The following is a 17,514-nucleotide window of genomic DNA, read 5'->3' on the forward strand; positions in this document are numbered from 1 at the left end:
GTCGTACTCGTAGCGCCATCTGTTGGACATAAAAGCCTTAACCTAGATTATATATTTTAATTTATATGAATGTTTAACGGAATAATATACAGCCTATGTCCACCCTGAGGTTCCATTCTAAATATTGGTGAAAGAATTTTTGAAATCGGATGAGTAGTTTCGGAGATTACCTGCTGCAAACAAACTTACATACATACTTACAAACATTACCTCTTTATATTAGTATAGATGAAGCGATCCTTGAATACATTTAGTATCTTTTTTGACAATATTTGAATAATTTGGATTCTTCTTCTTACCAAAAAACTGCGTAACAATATCTTCAAAAACTTGCATGCTGCGCTTTCAAATATAGCATCACGCAAAAGTTTCCTGATATCAAGACTTGTGAAAGTCTTCTCTGTCGAATATTCTCGAGCCGGAAATTTTTAACATGAGCCTTTTTCTACTTAGAGCTTTGACAAATTGTTTAATCACCCCACGCTTAAGGCAAAGATATACAAATTATAAAGATAAAAAATGTTATGAGATACGAAATTTCTGGCATTCACTTTTTGGCATGGTAAAATCACCCCTAAAACCCTATTCGTTGCAACTAGTATGTTGCATAATAGTGTTATTAATGATATAAAATAGGAATCATTTATAATTTTTAAAATTTTAATTGATTTTTTATATATTTAATTATAATTAGAATTTCAACAAATGGCGAAGGATTGTGTCAAAGTCTAAACAGCACAGTGGATATTAACGGGCAAGACAAAACCGGATACGTCTACTTTGCTCAGGTTAAGATATACTTTATAAATAGGATTTAATCATCTGAACTTAAAGGCACATATATATTTATATATACATTTTCAGGCCTTATATAAAGATACTATCGATAAAGGTGAGTAAAAATTTGTTTCAGTAGCGTGCAGAATAAATATTTAACAGTTTCGCCTCGCAGAAAGCCAAGCACTGAACAAACCGGCCCACCAGAGTTCAATATATGTTCTGAACAACGTTCGATACACTGCCGACCGCGCCGTGGACGGAAACAGAAACATAGACGGATTCCAGGCCCCATATTTTGCTCACACGCAAGACGGCGACAACGCTGACACCTTTCCTTGGTGGCAAGTCGATTTGGAGGAGGAATACATTGTTACCGGAGTTAATATACTCAACAGAAGAAAGTGGTGTGAGTATCTGACATGTTTCACAGTAAATTAAATGAAAATCAATAAAACTTTTCCTTTCTTTCAGCTGAACGTCTTCACGATTTTGAAGTTCGAGTCGGGAACACTCGACTTTCCAACGCTTACAGTAACAAGCATTTCGATTTGAATCCACTCTGTGCTAAACACGAAGGGGCGGGAGTGGGAGACGGGGGGTTGGCGCGATTGGTGTGTCAACCCTGTCCGACTCGAGGTCGATACCTCAGCATCCAAATAGTCAAACCCTGCGACACATGCGAGGAAGCGTCTAAAAATGTCCTGCAGCTCGCAGAAGTGGACGTCTTCGGGGTGAAAGCAGAATAAAATTTTAATGCTTATAGATCTACATTCTGAAATTCTGGCGATCATTTAAAAAAAATATGAATAGAAAATTTAAAAAGTAATATTGGCGTATGTGTTATTCAATTTTGAAATAAATTATTATTATTTTATGGCTTCTAAGGAAATCTTGAATGAAAGAAATATATGGCATTCCAATAGGAGCACAATTTATTAACTTTATTTTGTTTAAAAATATAACATGTATAAAGGAAGAAATGCTGGCAGGCAAATACATTGTGCCTTGGAAGAACATTTTTATTTATATAATTAACAAATTAACACTCACAATGCATAATATTTTCTTTTATTTATATTTAAATGCAAATTCATTGTTAGATCAATATAAAATTAATTTTACTTGAATACTTTTTATATTAATAATATGAGCACACAAGGTTAAAGTATAAAAGAGTCCAGTAGCACACAAAAAACATATGGAATACATTTTTCAGTTATAAGTCCTTTTAATAGATAGAAAAATAACAAAATAAAAATTTGGAATATCACACACTCTTTGTGGAATGCTTTTGTTGGAGAAAGGGATAAAATAAAATAAAAAAAATTAAAAAGCAGTCACACAATGCACAGAATTCTTACACTATTAAATGTATATTAAATCCTTGTCACTGAGCAATAAAATAAATATTGTTTTCCAGTTTTGGAAGTAAAATGAGTTTCTGAATTTTTATAATTTTAAACTAGAAATGTATATAAATACAGATCCAAAAATAAAGTTTCAGAAAAATTAAAAGTAACATTGGTAAATATATATATGTGAATTTTATGATTTTATAAATAAGAGAAATATTTTATAATCCAAAATTAATTAAATTTTCGGACAATTATTCTGCAATGGCATTTACTTAACACTTTCCTTTCCACAAAAATAAATTTTATGTAAAACGATTACAAATATTAATCTTACATTATTTAAATGAAATTTGATCAGGATATCTTTTTGTTGTTATTATATGTAATAAAGTAAGTTAATTTTTTTTAGAAGAAAATAGTTTTTAAAATGAAAATTTCATGAGTTTATTGGCTAAGGAACAATTGACTTTAAAAAAAATAACATTGTTGTTATTTTTGACAAAATGTTCTTTTAAGATTGAACATAATTTAACATAATCAAATTTCATTTTTTTTGTTGAAAAAAACAAAATTTTATTCTAATATTTTTGATGAGCCGTTGTTATAGATTGAGCTGGCAGTAAAAATATTTTGTGGAAATTTTAATTGAAATTAGAAATCATTAAAAAAAAATAATAAATGATTCAAATAAAATTGTAATAACAATTTCACAATTTATCATTATAAATCATTTTGTCATGCATTTTCTTTTTTAAATGCAAATAATTAATTTCATTAAATTAAAGAAATTATATGATGATAATATGCCAATGCATTATTATTGCAGGACCACCAAAGAGAGCTTAAAACATAAAAGTAAATAATCAATCACAGCTTAATTTCGATATCTCATATTTGTATGGCACCATCGTTTTTCAAACACGAGCATAGACGGCACCAATTATACTGTATTGCAGTTTTAACCATACAAAAAAGAATAGATAGTTTTCCTATATATTCTTAATTTTATAAAATTATATTCTATTTTAAATATCATAACCATGTATAACAATTTTTATTATTAAAATATAACCTACTTTGAAAAATTGACTGTGTAATGAGAATCATCAGTGAACTGTTTGTAACTTTAAATTCCCCTACAAATGTAAATTTTGTTATAATTTCTAAAAATATAAATGCCACTAAAATCATTCAACTTCAACTAATAATTGTTCTTCTTCTACTGTGTCCCCAATTTTACAATGAATGGCTTTTACTTTTCCAGTTGTTCCAATACATAAACTATTCTGCATTTTCATGGCTTCGATAACGCACACTTCCTGACCTTCAGAAACCTATGAATAAAAATTGATTTTAATTAAATATTATCATAATCAAAATATGCAATTATTAAGTCTATCCTGAAGTTCATTTTTATTGAATTACAAAATTTATTTTTGTTACATTTCTCTTATGTCATTTTTCATTTTTTTTGTTGAAAATTAAATAATTTGTAATTACCATTTGTCCAACTTCACAGGAAACAGATTTAACCACTCCGGGCATTGGTGCTGTAACCACTTTGGAAACATCCATCTAAAATAAATTTGAATTAATTTATAATCATCATAGATAAGCTTGTTATAGCTTATAATTATAAAAAATGAGTTATCTTAAAAGTTAAAACAGTAAATTTATTGACTAGACTAAATGATAAAATAGCTTTTTGATACCTTAAATTATGTATGAAAATATAAATAAAATTTATTAATGAAGGAAGGTTTTTATCCAAACAATATAATCAGATATATGTTATCATGGTTTTATTGATTAATTGCTAATTAACTGATAATTAAAACTAATTAATCATTTTTTATGAAATGATACAATTCTTTTGACTTTGGAAATTTACTATATTATTCTCTCTATATTATTATATTCTTAGAAACAGATCTAAAAGACAAAAACATATTTAATTAAAAGATTTTTGGTTAAAACTATATAAGTGGCCATATTTTTATTCCAATAATGTATACACTAATATTATATTTAATTATTGTTATTAATATTTATCATCATCATTGCATCTGTAACAAAAAAACAAACTATATGTCAGCAGTAATCATATTGAAGAAATATTCAATTTAATACTCATAATATTTTTAAAATGAAAAAATATACATAAATAATAAGATAACAATTATAAAAGTTGTATTAATTAAACAAAACTGTCTTTAATTACCTTTGGTTTTTCAGGCATTAGTTTCGAAAAGTCTGCAGCAACTTCTGTTAACACGTGGACATTATACTATAAAAATTAATAGAAAATATAAAACTTTTTTGTATAAACAGCTCTATAAATATTATGTATGATTATAAGAAAATTTATGAAAAATTATAAATACAGACTTACTGCAGTTCCTTTAAAACGAATACGAATTATTCCATTTGGTGAATGTGAAATCATTTGAACTGTATAAGGATGACTTTCTACTACTGTTTCCATTACTGGAACTGATAAAGATATATTTCCTGAGAGTGTTATGTCACGTCCATTCACATTCACCTTGAAAAGTGATAATTTAAGAATTATTTATAATGTACATAGATTCTTTTATAATTTATTTACAACACAAATTTTAAAAGTTTAGATGCATAAAGTATCTAAATTTTCATTTTAAGACTACATCTTATTCATATACAAATAGCTTTAAAATTTCAAAAATAAATTTTGTAAGATATATACACTGTTTGAAGCAAGCAACTTAATTTTATAAATAAATGTAAATTAATGCTTCCAATAAAATATATTAATAACAATATACAGTATATATATTTAATTAATAAATTAAATTAAAATAAATTTTTTACTTTATATTGGCCTCCTTCTTCTTCTTCTATATCTAATTCTACATTTTTTCCTTCTACATTGGCTACTAAATTCCACTGTTGAGGTCTAGTAGTATGTAGATAATGCCTAAATTTTTAAAATGTTAAATTTTAACAGTTTAATTTTCCAAAAAAAAAAACATCAAAATTTTGAAGTATATTACGTATAATTAAATACAGGTATATCTCGCCTTACATCAGTACTTGGTTCCAGGAGAGGCGACGTAAGTCGAATTTACTTGTCTCCGAATCTACTTGTCACTAGGCTAAACTATTACCATTCCCGGTTCTGTATTTTATTTATTAATGCATTTTTAATAATATATGGCTAATAAGGATCTATTTTAAGCTTACAAATAAATAAATTTTAGTTATCATCGAATATACCTTCTTTCTAGTATCTCTGATAGCTTTTGTTAGGCACATCCTTCTTACCTTATTAATTAAAGGTTCATTACCTGGGGGTAGGTGCAACCGGTAAATCGTCATGGAGAATACTCCAATATTTCTACAATTAATCAAAATCAGTCTCGCTCTTGCTTTTGTAAGAGTGAGACTGTGATATTCGTTAGCTATGCCAGCTAACGAATATCGCAAAGCAATTATCACTCTTACAAAAGCAAGAGCGAGACTGGATTTTTTGATTAATTGTAGAAATATTGGAGTATTTTCCATGACGATTTACCGGGTGCACCTACCCCCAGGTAATGAACCTTTAATTAATAAGATAAGAAGGATGTGCCTAACAAAAGCTATCAGAAATAAATTTTAGTTTTTAATATAGTACAGAAAAAAGTAATCTAAATTTACGAATACATGTACTGTAAATACAGTACATACTTGTAAATGTATATATTTTAATATGATTTTATGTGCTTTAAATGCTTTTCTAGTGATATTACAACTTCAATANAGATCAACTATTTAAAACAACATCAGTTGATTTCTACCAAAAATTCAGATTTCTTCTGGACTACAATACAGAGGCTAAGGAGGAAAAAAATTAGATCATCGAATAAATATAGAAACATCAACTTGGATTCAATTCTTTAACAGATTTCCAAACATAGCTAATCCACTAACTCTAATATCCTTTAATCCGAATAATGATTTGTTTGATTTGCTGTTTACTTTTGACGAACTTGAGGATTCAATTCGAAGAATGAAATTAAAATCTGCCCCTGGCATTGACCTAATAACTTCCAAATTTATCAAATCCCTGCCTCCATCAGGAAAACAGATTTTGCTTGACTCATTCAATTTCTTTTATAAAACGTCTAAATACCCAGAAATTTGGAATACAGCAAAACTAATTATGATCTACAAAAAAAGGGCATCGTTTGGAACCTGAAAATTATAGACCGATTGCTCTTCTTCTGGTATTAATTAATTAAGGAAATGTTTCACGTCTATTTTAGTAAACCGTCTCCAGTGATGGACCCAAGAAATGAAGCTTAACTCTGAATTTCAATATGCTTTCACCAAATCCAGGGGTACAGAATTTGCTATTTTCTTGCTATCCTCAATTATTCAAATATATTTACAAAAAAAAGTAGGAAAATTTATGCTGTCTTCATTGATATCACCAAAGCTTTTGACTCTGTTCATGTTCTGACTCTGGTTAATAAATTAAAACAATTTGGTGCAGGTAACAGTTTTTCAAATTTGATTATGCATCTTTTTTCTTCTTATAAACTACATATTGTAAATAGCAACTTACTTAGTCCAGAAATTATTACAAAACGTGGAATACTTCAAGGTGAATCTCTTTCTCCATACCTTTTCAACTTCTACATAAATGGCATAAACAACTTATTTGATAAGGATAATGAAGGAATATATATCAATGGTCGTATTTTTCACTATATTCTATATGCAGATGATTTAGTACTATTAGCACCAACTCGCATAACATTACAACATAAACTTGATAGAGTAAATAAATACTTATCATTGTTACATTTATTGATTAACGCCTCAAAAACAAAAATAATTATTTTCAGGAAAAATATTAAATTATATAATCAAGAAAAAAACTTTTATCTAGACGGCAAACCTCCAGAAATTATCAGCAACATAAAATACCTGGGAATTACCTTTAGCTGGAATGGAGCTTTTCAACACCATTTTAAAGTACTAAAAAAATTAACTCGCTTATCGACAATACTATATATTTATGCTCAATGTTAAAAATATCTGACCTAAAACTTCACATAAAAATTTTTAATGCTATAATTCTTCCTTCCATTTTTTACACCAGCCCAGTATGGGCTCTTGATTTTTTTTACAAATTCCAAAAATTTCATATTAATTATCTACGTAAATTATTCAAGCTTGAGAGAACTGTACTAGGTTATTCTGTTAGAGCAGAAACAAATAGAATTCAACTATTTCCGTGGTTTTTAAACAGATTAATAAGATTCTATTACCGACTTATAAATAATACAGATGATGAGAATATAAAATTTTTACATCAAAATATGTATCAATCTAATATTCTAAATTCCACCAAAGATACTTGGCAATACAAATTCAATAATATACTTCAAACATATGGAATCTCAAGTGTTTTATTAGATAAATCTGACATAAATTGAAATAACGCTTATACACTACTGATGGAATCGGCCATATCGCAATCAATAACCCAGGATCAAAACTCAATATTGCAATCGGCTTATCACCCCTGGTATTCTCAAATTTTAAAAAGTCCTTCTGATTCCAGATTTATTATAACTGATATAAATATGAATATTAAACGATTATTCTTACAACTTTGTCTAAATAAATATTCCTTGTTGGTTAATAATACATATATAAACTGTTCTAAACAAAATTGCTATTGGTGTAAATCGAAAAACTTTTCNAACAATAGATTCCCGAATATTAACCATTATTAAAGAAAAGAAAATGTTTTTCTGAATTCTTTAGATAAAATTTATTTCATAGTCTTCATTTTATATGTTGGACACTCACTAAATCTAATTGGCAAGACTGCTGTGGATTGCTGATTAGATTCTGTCAATTTTGCTCCTGCCTAAAACAAATGTACACTTTTTTCTCTTGCTTCAACAAACAATGGGCTGTATAAAATTATGACAATGTCTATCAAGTACCAGATGGGAAGCATATGCAAATGCAGTGCTAGCTAAAAAATGAGTTAAGACTCAGATTGTTGCTTTAGAATGTTACCAAAACAGAAGAGAAACTGGCATAATCCAAGAGAAAATGTAAGAATTAGAGTTTATATTCATGCTGGAATAAATATATATTATCATGGGGCTGGAACTCTGGAATAATTTTAAACCAGTTTCATAAAATGTGATGTGTCTTTTCTACACAAATCAAATCTCAAGGTCATACATTGTTTAGTTTACAGAACAATGTCCTTAACCTTTCTCCTACAGGAAGCATCCCCAACTTTGCAATAGCATAAACTAATGTAAATGAGTTCAGCTGGAAATGAAAGATGGAAGGGCTGAGGTGTTTTTCAGAAGGATCAGAAAATGATTTTTCTGTACTTTTCAGGCACGAAATAAAGCTGCAAAAAATTTAAATTGTTGAGGGTCATAGTGCTCTAAGCTATCTTACAGAGACAAGCATTCAAGGCAACTTGAAGACCACTGTGTCATGATGTTATGCATAGTTGACAAACATCCATGATATCATGATTCCCTGTTGTGGCAGTCTTGAGAAGTCTGCATGACAAACAGCATTGAAAAATAATGTCAGAGAGGAAAATCACCATCTTAGGCATGCAATTGTGTGGAAAAAAAATTGTACACAAGAACAGATGCATGGAAGCAAATTTCAGCAGTGGTTTTTGAGGCCCATGAAAAGCTAAAAATTTTTTACAGTCAGATGGATAGCACGTAGCATGAGGACAGCATAGAAGTGCACCTAAGTAAGTCAATTTGGTATAAAAAAATAACCATGAAAAAATTAGTAGGTGCAGCAAATTGCCACTACCACATACAATTGTGGATTAACAGGCACAAACTGTTAAATTTTATTCCATTCACAGTTAGAAAATCCAATTACTTAAATTTGACAAGCATCTAGAAATTCATCAGATATACCATACATCAGATTGTAATGTAATACCAAAATATACATATGTTCTCAAGAATGACAATTTTCACCATACAATATAATTTACTGTCTAAACAAACTTTTATCCTGTTTTTTTTTCCCCAACCATTTTTTATGACCACACAATCTGTATAAGCCTGGATCATCTGCAACACATCTTCAATATTGTGGTGGGACTGACCTCACAGTTGACAATAAACAGTATATATCTTAAACATAATTCTGCTATTTACAAGTTTCTTTTTGATTTTTTTGTTATTATTTTAATTGGACAATTATAAAAACAGTCAGAAATATCCAAAAACTATTCAATATTTTACTTAAGTTTACATATATTTAATATATGTTGAAAATCTAATGAGATGATTTAGTGGAGTGAGAAATTTTAATTATAGACTTATTTTAAAAGATAGCTTATATCATGAATTTCTGAACTTTGAGAATAATAATAAAAAAACCTTAAACATTGAAGTCAATCTATATTTTTAAACTTTACAGACATCTCAATATAAAAACTGAATAATATATAAAACATAAAATTCTTACTTTGGTCTATTTAAGAAATTTTTGCAGCGAATATCATCACGAACAAAAATACAAGCAGCCAGAGTGGCTAAATGTTCAGTTTCCATTTGAGTTAATTGACTACCTAAAAAAATAAAATTTTTTTCTATTTATAAATCAGATATATAATCATAAAAAAAAGATAACAGCCTGATCTTAATTATGAAATTTGGCTATTATTTGACTGTTAGATTACATAGTTTATTAGAAATTGCATGTTTTAAGTGACCCATAGTAATAGGTCACTTAATATGTAATTTCTAATAAACTATGCAATCTGTCTTTGATATTTTGATTGTTATGCAATATTAATAAGTATATGAGATTCCTCAGACACTTATTATTATTGTAGTTTATTAATTAATGACTAAAAGCTAAAAGTTGAAAATAGCAGTCTGCTGAAATATATCTCTTATAAAAGAGTCCATGACCTTTCAAAGTTTCAGAATCCCTAACCTAAAGGTAGATATTTTGCCATCTTATATAGACTTTAAAAATTAAAATTGATTTAATTAAATAATTTAAAAATGTCTGAAAGAAAGATTGGTTCAGAATAAGACTAGAAATCACAACTCTGGCTACATTGTAGATTATAAATCAATCTGATCTACATACGTGTAAAGAATTTTGAAATCTGATATAATCATACAAATTTCTAAGCTATTAAGGCTGAAACACATCTGTCTGAAGAACTTTGTGTCATTTAGCTAGTGATAATATCGAGACTGGCATGTATATATTTCATATATATAGGGGAAAATAGGGCAGAATATAACACTTAAGATTTTAGGTATTGTAAAATAGTAAAAGATAAACATAAAGATTTGAAAACGAACAAGTTTATTTTTTAACTACTTGACAATATAATATTTATACAAATTTCCAAAAATTAAATATGTCAATCTTTATTTATGATATAAAAAATCATCCATTTTGGTCCGTTTGACCCTGGAACCAGGGCAGAATGGAACACTGTTATTTTTATTAATTAAAAATAATCAAAGACAAAATTACATTGTTCTGTAGTTTATTTGCTTTAGATAAATAATAATATTGTGAGAATCCAGGGGCTAAATAATTTTAATTTTCTTAAGAATTTGTTAAAATATTAAACTGATTTTGAATTTAACACATTTCTGACAAATTCATGGGAAGAGAAGTAAAACTTCCTTTGGGAGAGATGTTATCATACATCTCTGACAAACATCTGTCCATTTGGGTCAGAATGAATATCCTGTCAGATGTATTACAAATCCTAAAACCCAATTGGAGAGGGAATTTAGAATAAAAATGAGAGAAATTGTGATCTCAAAGCAGACGGCTATAGAAGGAACTACCTTGTAGAAGTATGAAAGCCATAGGAAGTGCATAGTCTTGCTCAGGCTCCTCATCATCAGTCTCCAAAACCCCCTAAGTCTCCATCTCAGGAATTAGAATCAAATCTCTGTCAACCGAGAATCGCCAATTAACCTCTCCATAAGAAGTGTATTAATCAAAGACTGATTGTGCAACAGTCCAACGAAAGGATCAACATTTGTCAGCAGAGGTAGTATGTTTTTATTGATGTAAACTCTCTCTCTCTCTCTCTCTCTCTCACTTAAATAGGGACTCTAGAAACTGTTTGCATTTAATCATGTATTTATATTTCTGTTTCTATTATTTTCATTAAATCTTGTTTTTAATTTGTTAAACTGGTCTCATTCTTGATCCCAAATATATGCCGAAGTCTTATCGGGAGTCCACGATTCTCCCCCTCAGACAAAAATATAAAAGCATTATATCATGTGCCTAACGCGCTAACTAGGCTGGTGTCAGGAAAAATCTAAAGGAAGATCATTAGAGCTTTCTGTTGACAAAATGACAATTTTACAATCCCATCCAGTGACAGAGTGGGCGGGTCTTCCTAATCTGAAGACGAACACGGGTGAGAGACAATGTTCTCTTAACCCTGGATTCCACAATATAATAGATCAGTTGTATTCCATATGGAACACTTGCTTGAATAATATTTAAAACAGAGGGGAGTGCTTGGATTGTCAAGTCTGTTGGTGACTTTTTTCTCTCTGCTTCACCAAAGGCATTTTTTCTTGTTAATTACCTTAAAATATATTTTTTGTTTGCTGTAATGATTAATTATAAACTGATTTTGCTACTATTGCTAATATCTGGCATAGAATCTAACCCTGGACCGCTGCAAAAAACACCTACAAAAAGAGGAAGACCACCTACTAATTGTTCAAATCAACCATCTAACTATGCAAAATCATCTGGATCTGAAATAAATCTAATAACCGACTATACAGAAACAAGAAGAACAGTTTCTCCAAATACATCAGGTGAGAATTCTAAATCTAATAGTTTAACCGAGTCAACTAATCCAGAGTCATCTGACATCTCAACTGCAGAGTTATGGCTAAAGCTAGTTGAACTTATTACTGCTAGCAACCAAAAGACAGATAACCAATTTACGCTTATTCGTGATGAAATTAAAAATATTCACACCAAAATTATAGAATTTAAAAAATAACTACAACTGGTGAATGAAAAATACGAAAAAATTGAATTAGAGTTGACTAAACTGGGTACTTACAAAGAACAAATGCAATTTAGACTTGATGCTAAGAATAATGCTATTAATAATAATAAGTTAATAATTTACGATTTTACAAATATTATGATAGATAAGAATCACAAAGAACTTTTAGACTTTCTAGCATTTGTTACTAAAATGCCAATCAATGAAAAAGAAGATATAAAATTTATTCATAATATACCCAATCNTACGTATTTTGTGCACTTTTTAGCCATTTCTACTAAGCAAAACTCGCGGTGAGCAAAAATAAGTGAATTTTTTCAGCGATAGGGCTATATTGGTATCGTATTTTATTCTTATCGGATAACTAAATTTACAGGAGTCGTCGTGATTTTATAAGACATATTTAATACTAATATTTTAAAGATTAATACAATAGTCGCATTTTCTCTATTATAATGCACATTTTCTTTTTTCCGATTTAATTCAACTTGGTTCTTTTCATTCGCTCCTCAGTTACATGTATTACGTAATCGATAAACAAGTGCATAGTATCTCTACATCACTTTGGTTTTGGTATTCGTTAGTTTAATCTTATTTTAACTTTAAAAATACTGTATTTTTTAAAATATTTTCTTAAGTACAATAAGAAAAATTATTAATTAATAATAAAACGATTTTATTATTTTTTCTCATTATATGATTTCATTACGTTCCACGATTGTCATTGCGGAATGGAAAAAGGAAGGTTGCCTGTAAAACTGATTTTTGCATTAATGCGTTTATTGTTTTTTGAATATTTTGCATGAGAAAATTACTTGGATATTATTTTTCTAAAAATATCGTAGAAATAAGGTAGGTTGATACAGAAACTATTTATCGCACATGTACTGTATATGAGCTTCAAAATAAATAAATAAATAAATAAAAATAAATTTTATCAAACGATGAGATCAGCCAATTAATTGTATCGTGTACAATATTTTACACCCCCAAGGAAAATACTGTAGGTCTACGATAAAATAAATTTCGTTTTCCCACAGTTAAACTTCGCCGCTAATTGCTATTGTGATAACTTTAATACAATCTTCTAACGACAGCACTTTGCATTTCTTTTGTTTTTCAGACAATTTCGAACAAACTGAAATGAATTTCCTTTGTTGCTAGACTAATTCATTAACACCTACACCTAATTTCAAGGATGGGAGAAGTGCCCGACGTGGGTTAGAATAAGAGTTTGGACTATTTCTTTATATTAGGAGGGGGAAAGTGTTGTTAAACAATAGTTTAGACCATATATATTTGTGGAAGTGGTTGCTTATTACAGTTGTTGTATGTAGATTCGGTCCAAAAATCGATGCCCGCGGTCGCGTTACACAGGTGGTCGTTTAATACAGGTAACTTATACGAAGACTCTATGGATAAAGTATTCAGTGCCAGAAATTTTTGCCCGTTTTGACAGGTGCTCGTCGAATGCAGGTGGCCGTCTAAGCAGTTTTCACTGTATATATACATAAAGATATCTGTTGCTTAACATGGTTTTACTTAACACTGGATTTGATTAACACATGAAAATAATTGCAGCAATCCCTTTATATATGCAGCAGAAGTTTTAATTTATGCAGCTTTATCAGCTGTCTTTACTTAACATAAATACCATATTTTGATTAATGTGATTTTGACATATGTGATAGGATCAAGGGATTAATTAACTGTGTTAATCAAGAGATACCTATATTAAAAGATTTAAATATTTGAAAATTTGACAAAAGTTTGTTAATTTAAAAGTATTAATAAAGACGTAATATTGATAAAAATATTTATATAAAATAAAAATTTTAGAGATGAACAATTCATACAAACTAATTAAAAAGAGAAAATTATAAAAAATTGTGTTTTACCTTTAAATCCTTCAGGATATACTTTGTTAAGATAACCCGTAGTGACATTTCCTTTTACAAATGCTTTTTCTGTCATTATATCTCGTAATAAAGGTATATTATGTGAAACACCTATAAATGCATTTTTGTTTTATTGTAATGAAATCAATTATGTTCTTTTGCAATATAAACATATTAAAATGAAGTTAATTGCAGCCAATATAATTTGTAATTAAATTAATATTATAATTTATCCTAATAGAGTCAAATTCAAAGTATATAAATTTTCAAGCATTTTTCAGTGTTATTACTCATCTACAAAAGAAATTTTTTGATAAAAAACCTAATATATTAAACAACAAAGTAACATATATAAATTTACATTAATGTTAAATTTAACATACATAAATATGTTTGTAATCCTAATTAATCCTTCTTATTATTTAATAGTTAACAAATTTATTTTTACCTCTTATTACATAGGAATCCAAAGCATTTATCATAGTATCAATTGCTTCTCTTCGAGTGTCTCCATATGTTACTAACTGTAAACATAAAACAACACATTAATCATCTTATTTTTATAAAATCATCAATAATGTAAAATTAATCTTTTTAATATTACTTTTTGTTATTAAAATTTAGAATTTTAACAGAGATCTAATAAAAATTATTTTGATTATTACAGATTATTTTGAGGATGGAGAATAGTAAATAACTTCAAAATAAAATTCTTTAAGAACAACAGATTTATCCTAGTAAAAATTTACTTTTTCTTATATCTCAAATATGATATTTCCATTACAAAAAATATTTCATATTTCCTTACATTCACATAAACAGGAATGTATATTTTATATGAATTTATAAAATTTTTCATCTTATATTTTTCAATTAATTAGTTTTCTTTTAATTTTATTTGATTTTTATATAAAATTTATCAGTTATTGCATTACTTTGTATTTTTTTTTTATATCAACCATAAATCAAATTTAAAAAAACACATGTGTTTATATATATGTGTATACATTTATATATATATGTACATATATACATACATACACACACACACGTAGTGTTTTTTTAATTTGAAATTTTCAATAAAGTGATTTCATTTGAGCAGATTTCAAATTTAAAGTTTGGCTCATTCATAGATACATACACACTGTAGTAATGCAATAATGAACTTATGAGAAAATAAAAGTAAAATATTAAAAAATATATATATATAAATACAAAGCTGTTTTGTAGAAGAAATGAGAAAATTGTGGTTTTATAGTGATCTAATTTTATTCTATCAATTATCTAATACTTAATGCATACATCTTGTCTTGATTTTTGTAGTTCAAGACAACCCAGTTTTCTTAACCAGAAAAATTAAACATTATCAAAATGTATTTGTAAAATATTATTATTACTATTATTATTGTTAACAATCAGAATTATTATTAATTAGAATTTGGAAATAATTAAATTAAACTAATACTTACTTTGCAAATCATAGGATCATAATATATACTAATTTCACTACCTTCCTGAATACCACTATCACATCTTACCTTAAAATCTNCACACTTAAAAATTAAAATAAGAAAAAAAAAAAATATATATATATATATATACTTTTGGAATTCCAATTGGTTCTATGTATTTATATAATCGACCAATAGAAGGAAGACCAAAATATTTGTAAGGGTCTTCTGCATATACACGAGATTCAATAGACCATCCTTGAATAGGTACATCATCTTGTTTAAGATTCAATTTATGACCTATGTAATTATACTTAATAAATTAAGAAAATCAAAACATCATTATCTTCTTATATAGATTATAACTTTATATATATGTAAAAAAGTCAAATATTGAAAATATTTACCTTTTGCCACTCGAATCATTTGATGTACAATATCAATTCCAGTTATGCATTCTGTAATGGGATGTTCCACCTAAAACCAAAAATATTTAAATATATTTAATTTTATATTACACACAGATTTCAAATTCATAATTCTTTATTGTAATATTTTATAAATAATAATACTGTGTTGGTATATATGAATTAGTGCTTTAAATGGAAAGTTCAAGTGAAAGTATTTTTTACTTTTAATCTTTATAATTATCCAAATTCCTGAATAAATAAAAGTCTATTGGAGAAATAACTAATGAGTATAGTGGACAGGGTTTGATATTGCAGTCTATGCAGTTTTTATAGATATTTATGTAACATGAGATCTAGCATTGTCATGCGAATGGCACACATTCTTACAATTCACTAATACTAACTGCATTAACTTTAATTTTTCAAGAATGATTTGCAATTTGGTATAGTACTTTTTTGCTGTTATTGTTTCATCAGTTTCTCAATCCTTTTTAAACCAGTTCTTCTAGTTCTTTAATTCTTAAACAATATATAATTTCCTATTATAACCACCATACAATAAGCACAACTTTTATAGGACAAAGAACTTGTTTTGAAGCTGATCATAAAGATTCACCTGCTTTCAACAACGTTAAAGACTTGTCTGTTACCATACAGTATCCACTTTTCAGAGTATGTTACTATGTAATCAAGAAAAGACTCAGTTTACTACTTACGAAAAAGACATTAAGGAAAACTATTCTGTTTATATACTTTAACACAGTGATTCTCAACTACTGTGCTGCAAGATTTTTGAAGTGTATTACCACTGCGAATACCCATACATAAAGTGACGTCAGACAAGTAGTTCAATTAGTTCTACCTTAATAGGGCACGTTTGGAAATTGTAACCAGTGTTACCAGTAACTGCCAGTAGTTACCAAGGCATTTAGTAAACATGACCTAAATAACCAACTGCATTTAAAAATCACTGTTATAACATCACCGGTTGTCCTGCAATACTTACTGTGAAGCAAGCAGAGGGCCACTGGGATGATCCCTAATGACCACTGACACTGCACAGTCTGCAAAGACCGGTCTTGGAGTCGTCGGATGGCTGTTTATTGCAAGGTGAGGGAGGTGAGGAAGCCGACAGGTAACAGGTTTAACAAAATAACAAAGCATTTATTGAATAACTAATCCTAATTACAAAAGGCGATAATAATATAGAAGTTAAATGCAGTTAAATATGAGTTAACTATACAAAGGGCCGCTCTTAACAGCTATTTTGAGAGCGTTCTCAAAGCTCTAAATAAAAATGCCTCTATGAGGAAATGAATGGTATGAGTTGAATGGGTCGTAGAAATAGTAGTCGGTGCAGGAACTATAGTATGGCGATAAGTATGGAAGTTCGAAGTTGTGGTCTGTCGTATGTTGATGTCTTCTCCTTTTGGTTGTTGTGTCCGGTATATGGAGACAAGATGTACACATTAACAAGTATAACTTGGATTGCACTGAGCTTCCAGGGGCTCGAGCTTTTATACGTTCTTTGTGGGAAAGGAGTCATGTGATCATCATCTG

The 17,514-nt window shown here is 28.4% G+C and overlaps 2 protein-coding genes across 3 annotated transcripts in view; one reads left to right on the forward strand and one right to left on the reverse strand.

Annotated features, from left to right (window-relative positions):
• The window catches only part of LOC111623478, a 25,042-nt gene extending 23,320 nt beyond the window's left edge, over positions 1 to 1,722 (forward strand). For both annotated transcript variants that reach the window (XM_023366065.1, XM_023366064.1), the window contains exons 3-6: positions 695 to 788; positions 865 to 892; positions 953 to 1,186; positions 1,252 to 1,722. In XM_023366065.1, coding sequence (XP_023221833.1) covers positions 695 to 788; positions 865 to 892; positions 953 to 1,186; positions 1,252 to 1,526 — 631 coding nt within the window. In that variant the 3' untranslated portion in view covers positions 1,527 to 1,722. The remainder of the gene's footprint in view (positions 1 to 694; positions 789 to 864; positions 893 to 952; positions 1,187 to 1,251) is intronic.
• Positions 1,723 to 2,033: 311 nt separating this feature from the next.
• Positions 2,034 to 17,514, reverse strand: part of LOC111623479 (propionyl-CoA carboxylase alpha chain, mitochondrial-like) — a 72,105-nt gene continuing 56,624 nt past the window's right edge. Inside the window, exons 13-23 of the mRNA XM_023366066.1 lie at positions 15,952 to 16,021; positions 15,696 to 15,844; positions 15,563 to 15,631; positions 14,542 to 14,617; positions 14,094 to 14,204; positions 9,642 to 9,744; positions 4,986 to 5,091; positions 4,528 to 4,680; positions 4,357 to 4,422; positions 3,636 to 3,710; positions 2,034 to 3,469 (exon numbers count right to left, since the gene is read on the reverse strand). Of these exons, the coding sequence (XP_023221834.1) occupies positions 3,323 to 3,469; positions 3,636 to 3,710; positions 4,357 to 4,422; positions 4,528 to 4,680; positions 4,986 to 5,091; positions 9,642 to 9,744; positions 14,094 to 14,204; positions 14,542 to 14,617; positions 15,563 to 15,631; positions 15,696 to 15,844; positions 15,952 to 16,021 (1,125 nt within the window). The 3' untranslated portion in view covers positions 2,034 to 3,322. The remainder of the gene's footprint in view (positions 3,470 to 3,635; positions 3,711 to 4,356; positions 4,423 to 4,527; positions 4,681 to 4,985; positions 5,092 to 9,641; positions 9,745 to 14,093; positions 14,205 to 14,541; positions 14,618 to 15,562; positions 15,632 to 15,695; positions 15,845 to 15,951; positions 16,022 to 17,514) is intronic.

The sequence above is a fragment of the Centruroides sculpturatus genome, unplaced genomic scaffold (assembly GCF_000671375.1).
Source record: "Centruroides sculpturatus isolate CEXI.00-Female unplaced genomic scaffold, Cexi_2.0 scaffold115, whole genome shotgun sequence".
In the NCBI taxonomy this organism is placed as follows: domain Eukaryota; kingdom Metazoa; phylum Arthropoda; class Arachnida; order Scorpiones; family Buthidae; genus Centruroides; species Centruroides sculpturatus.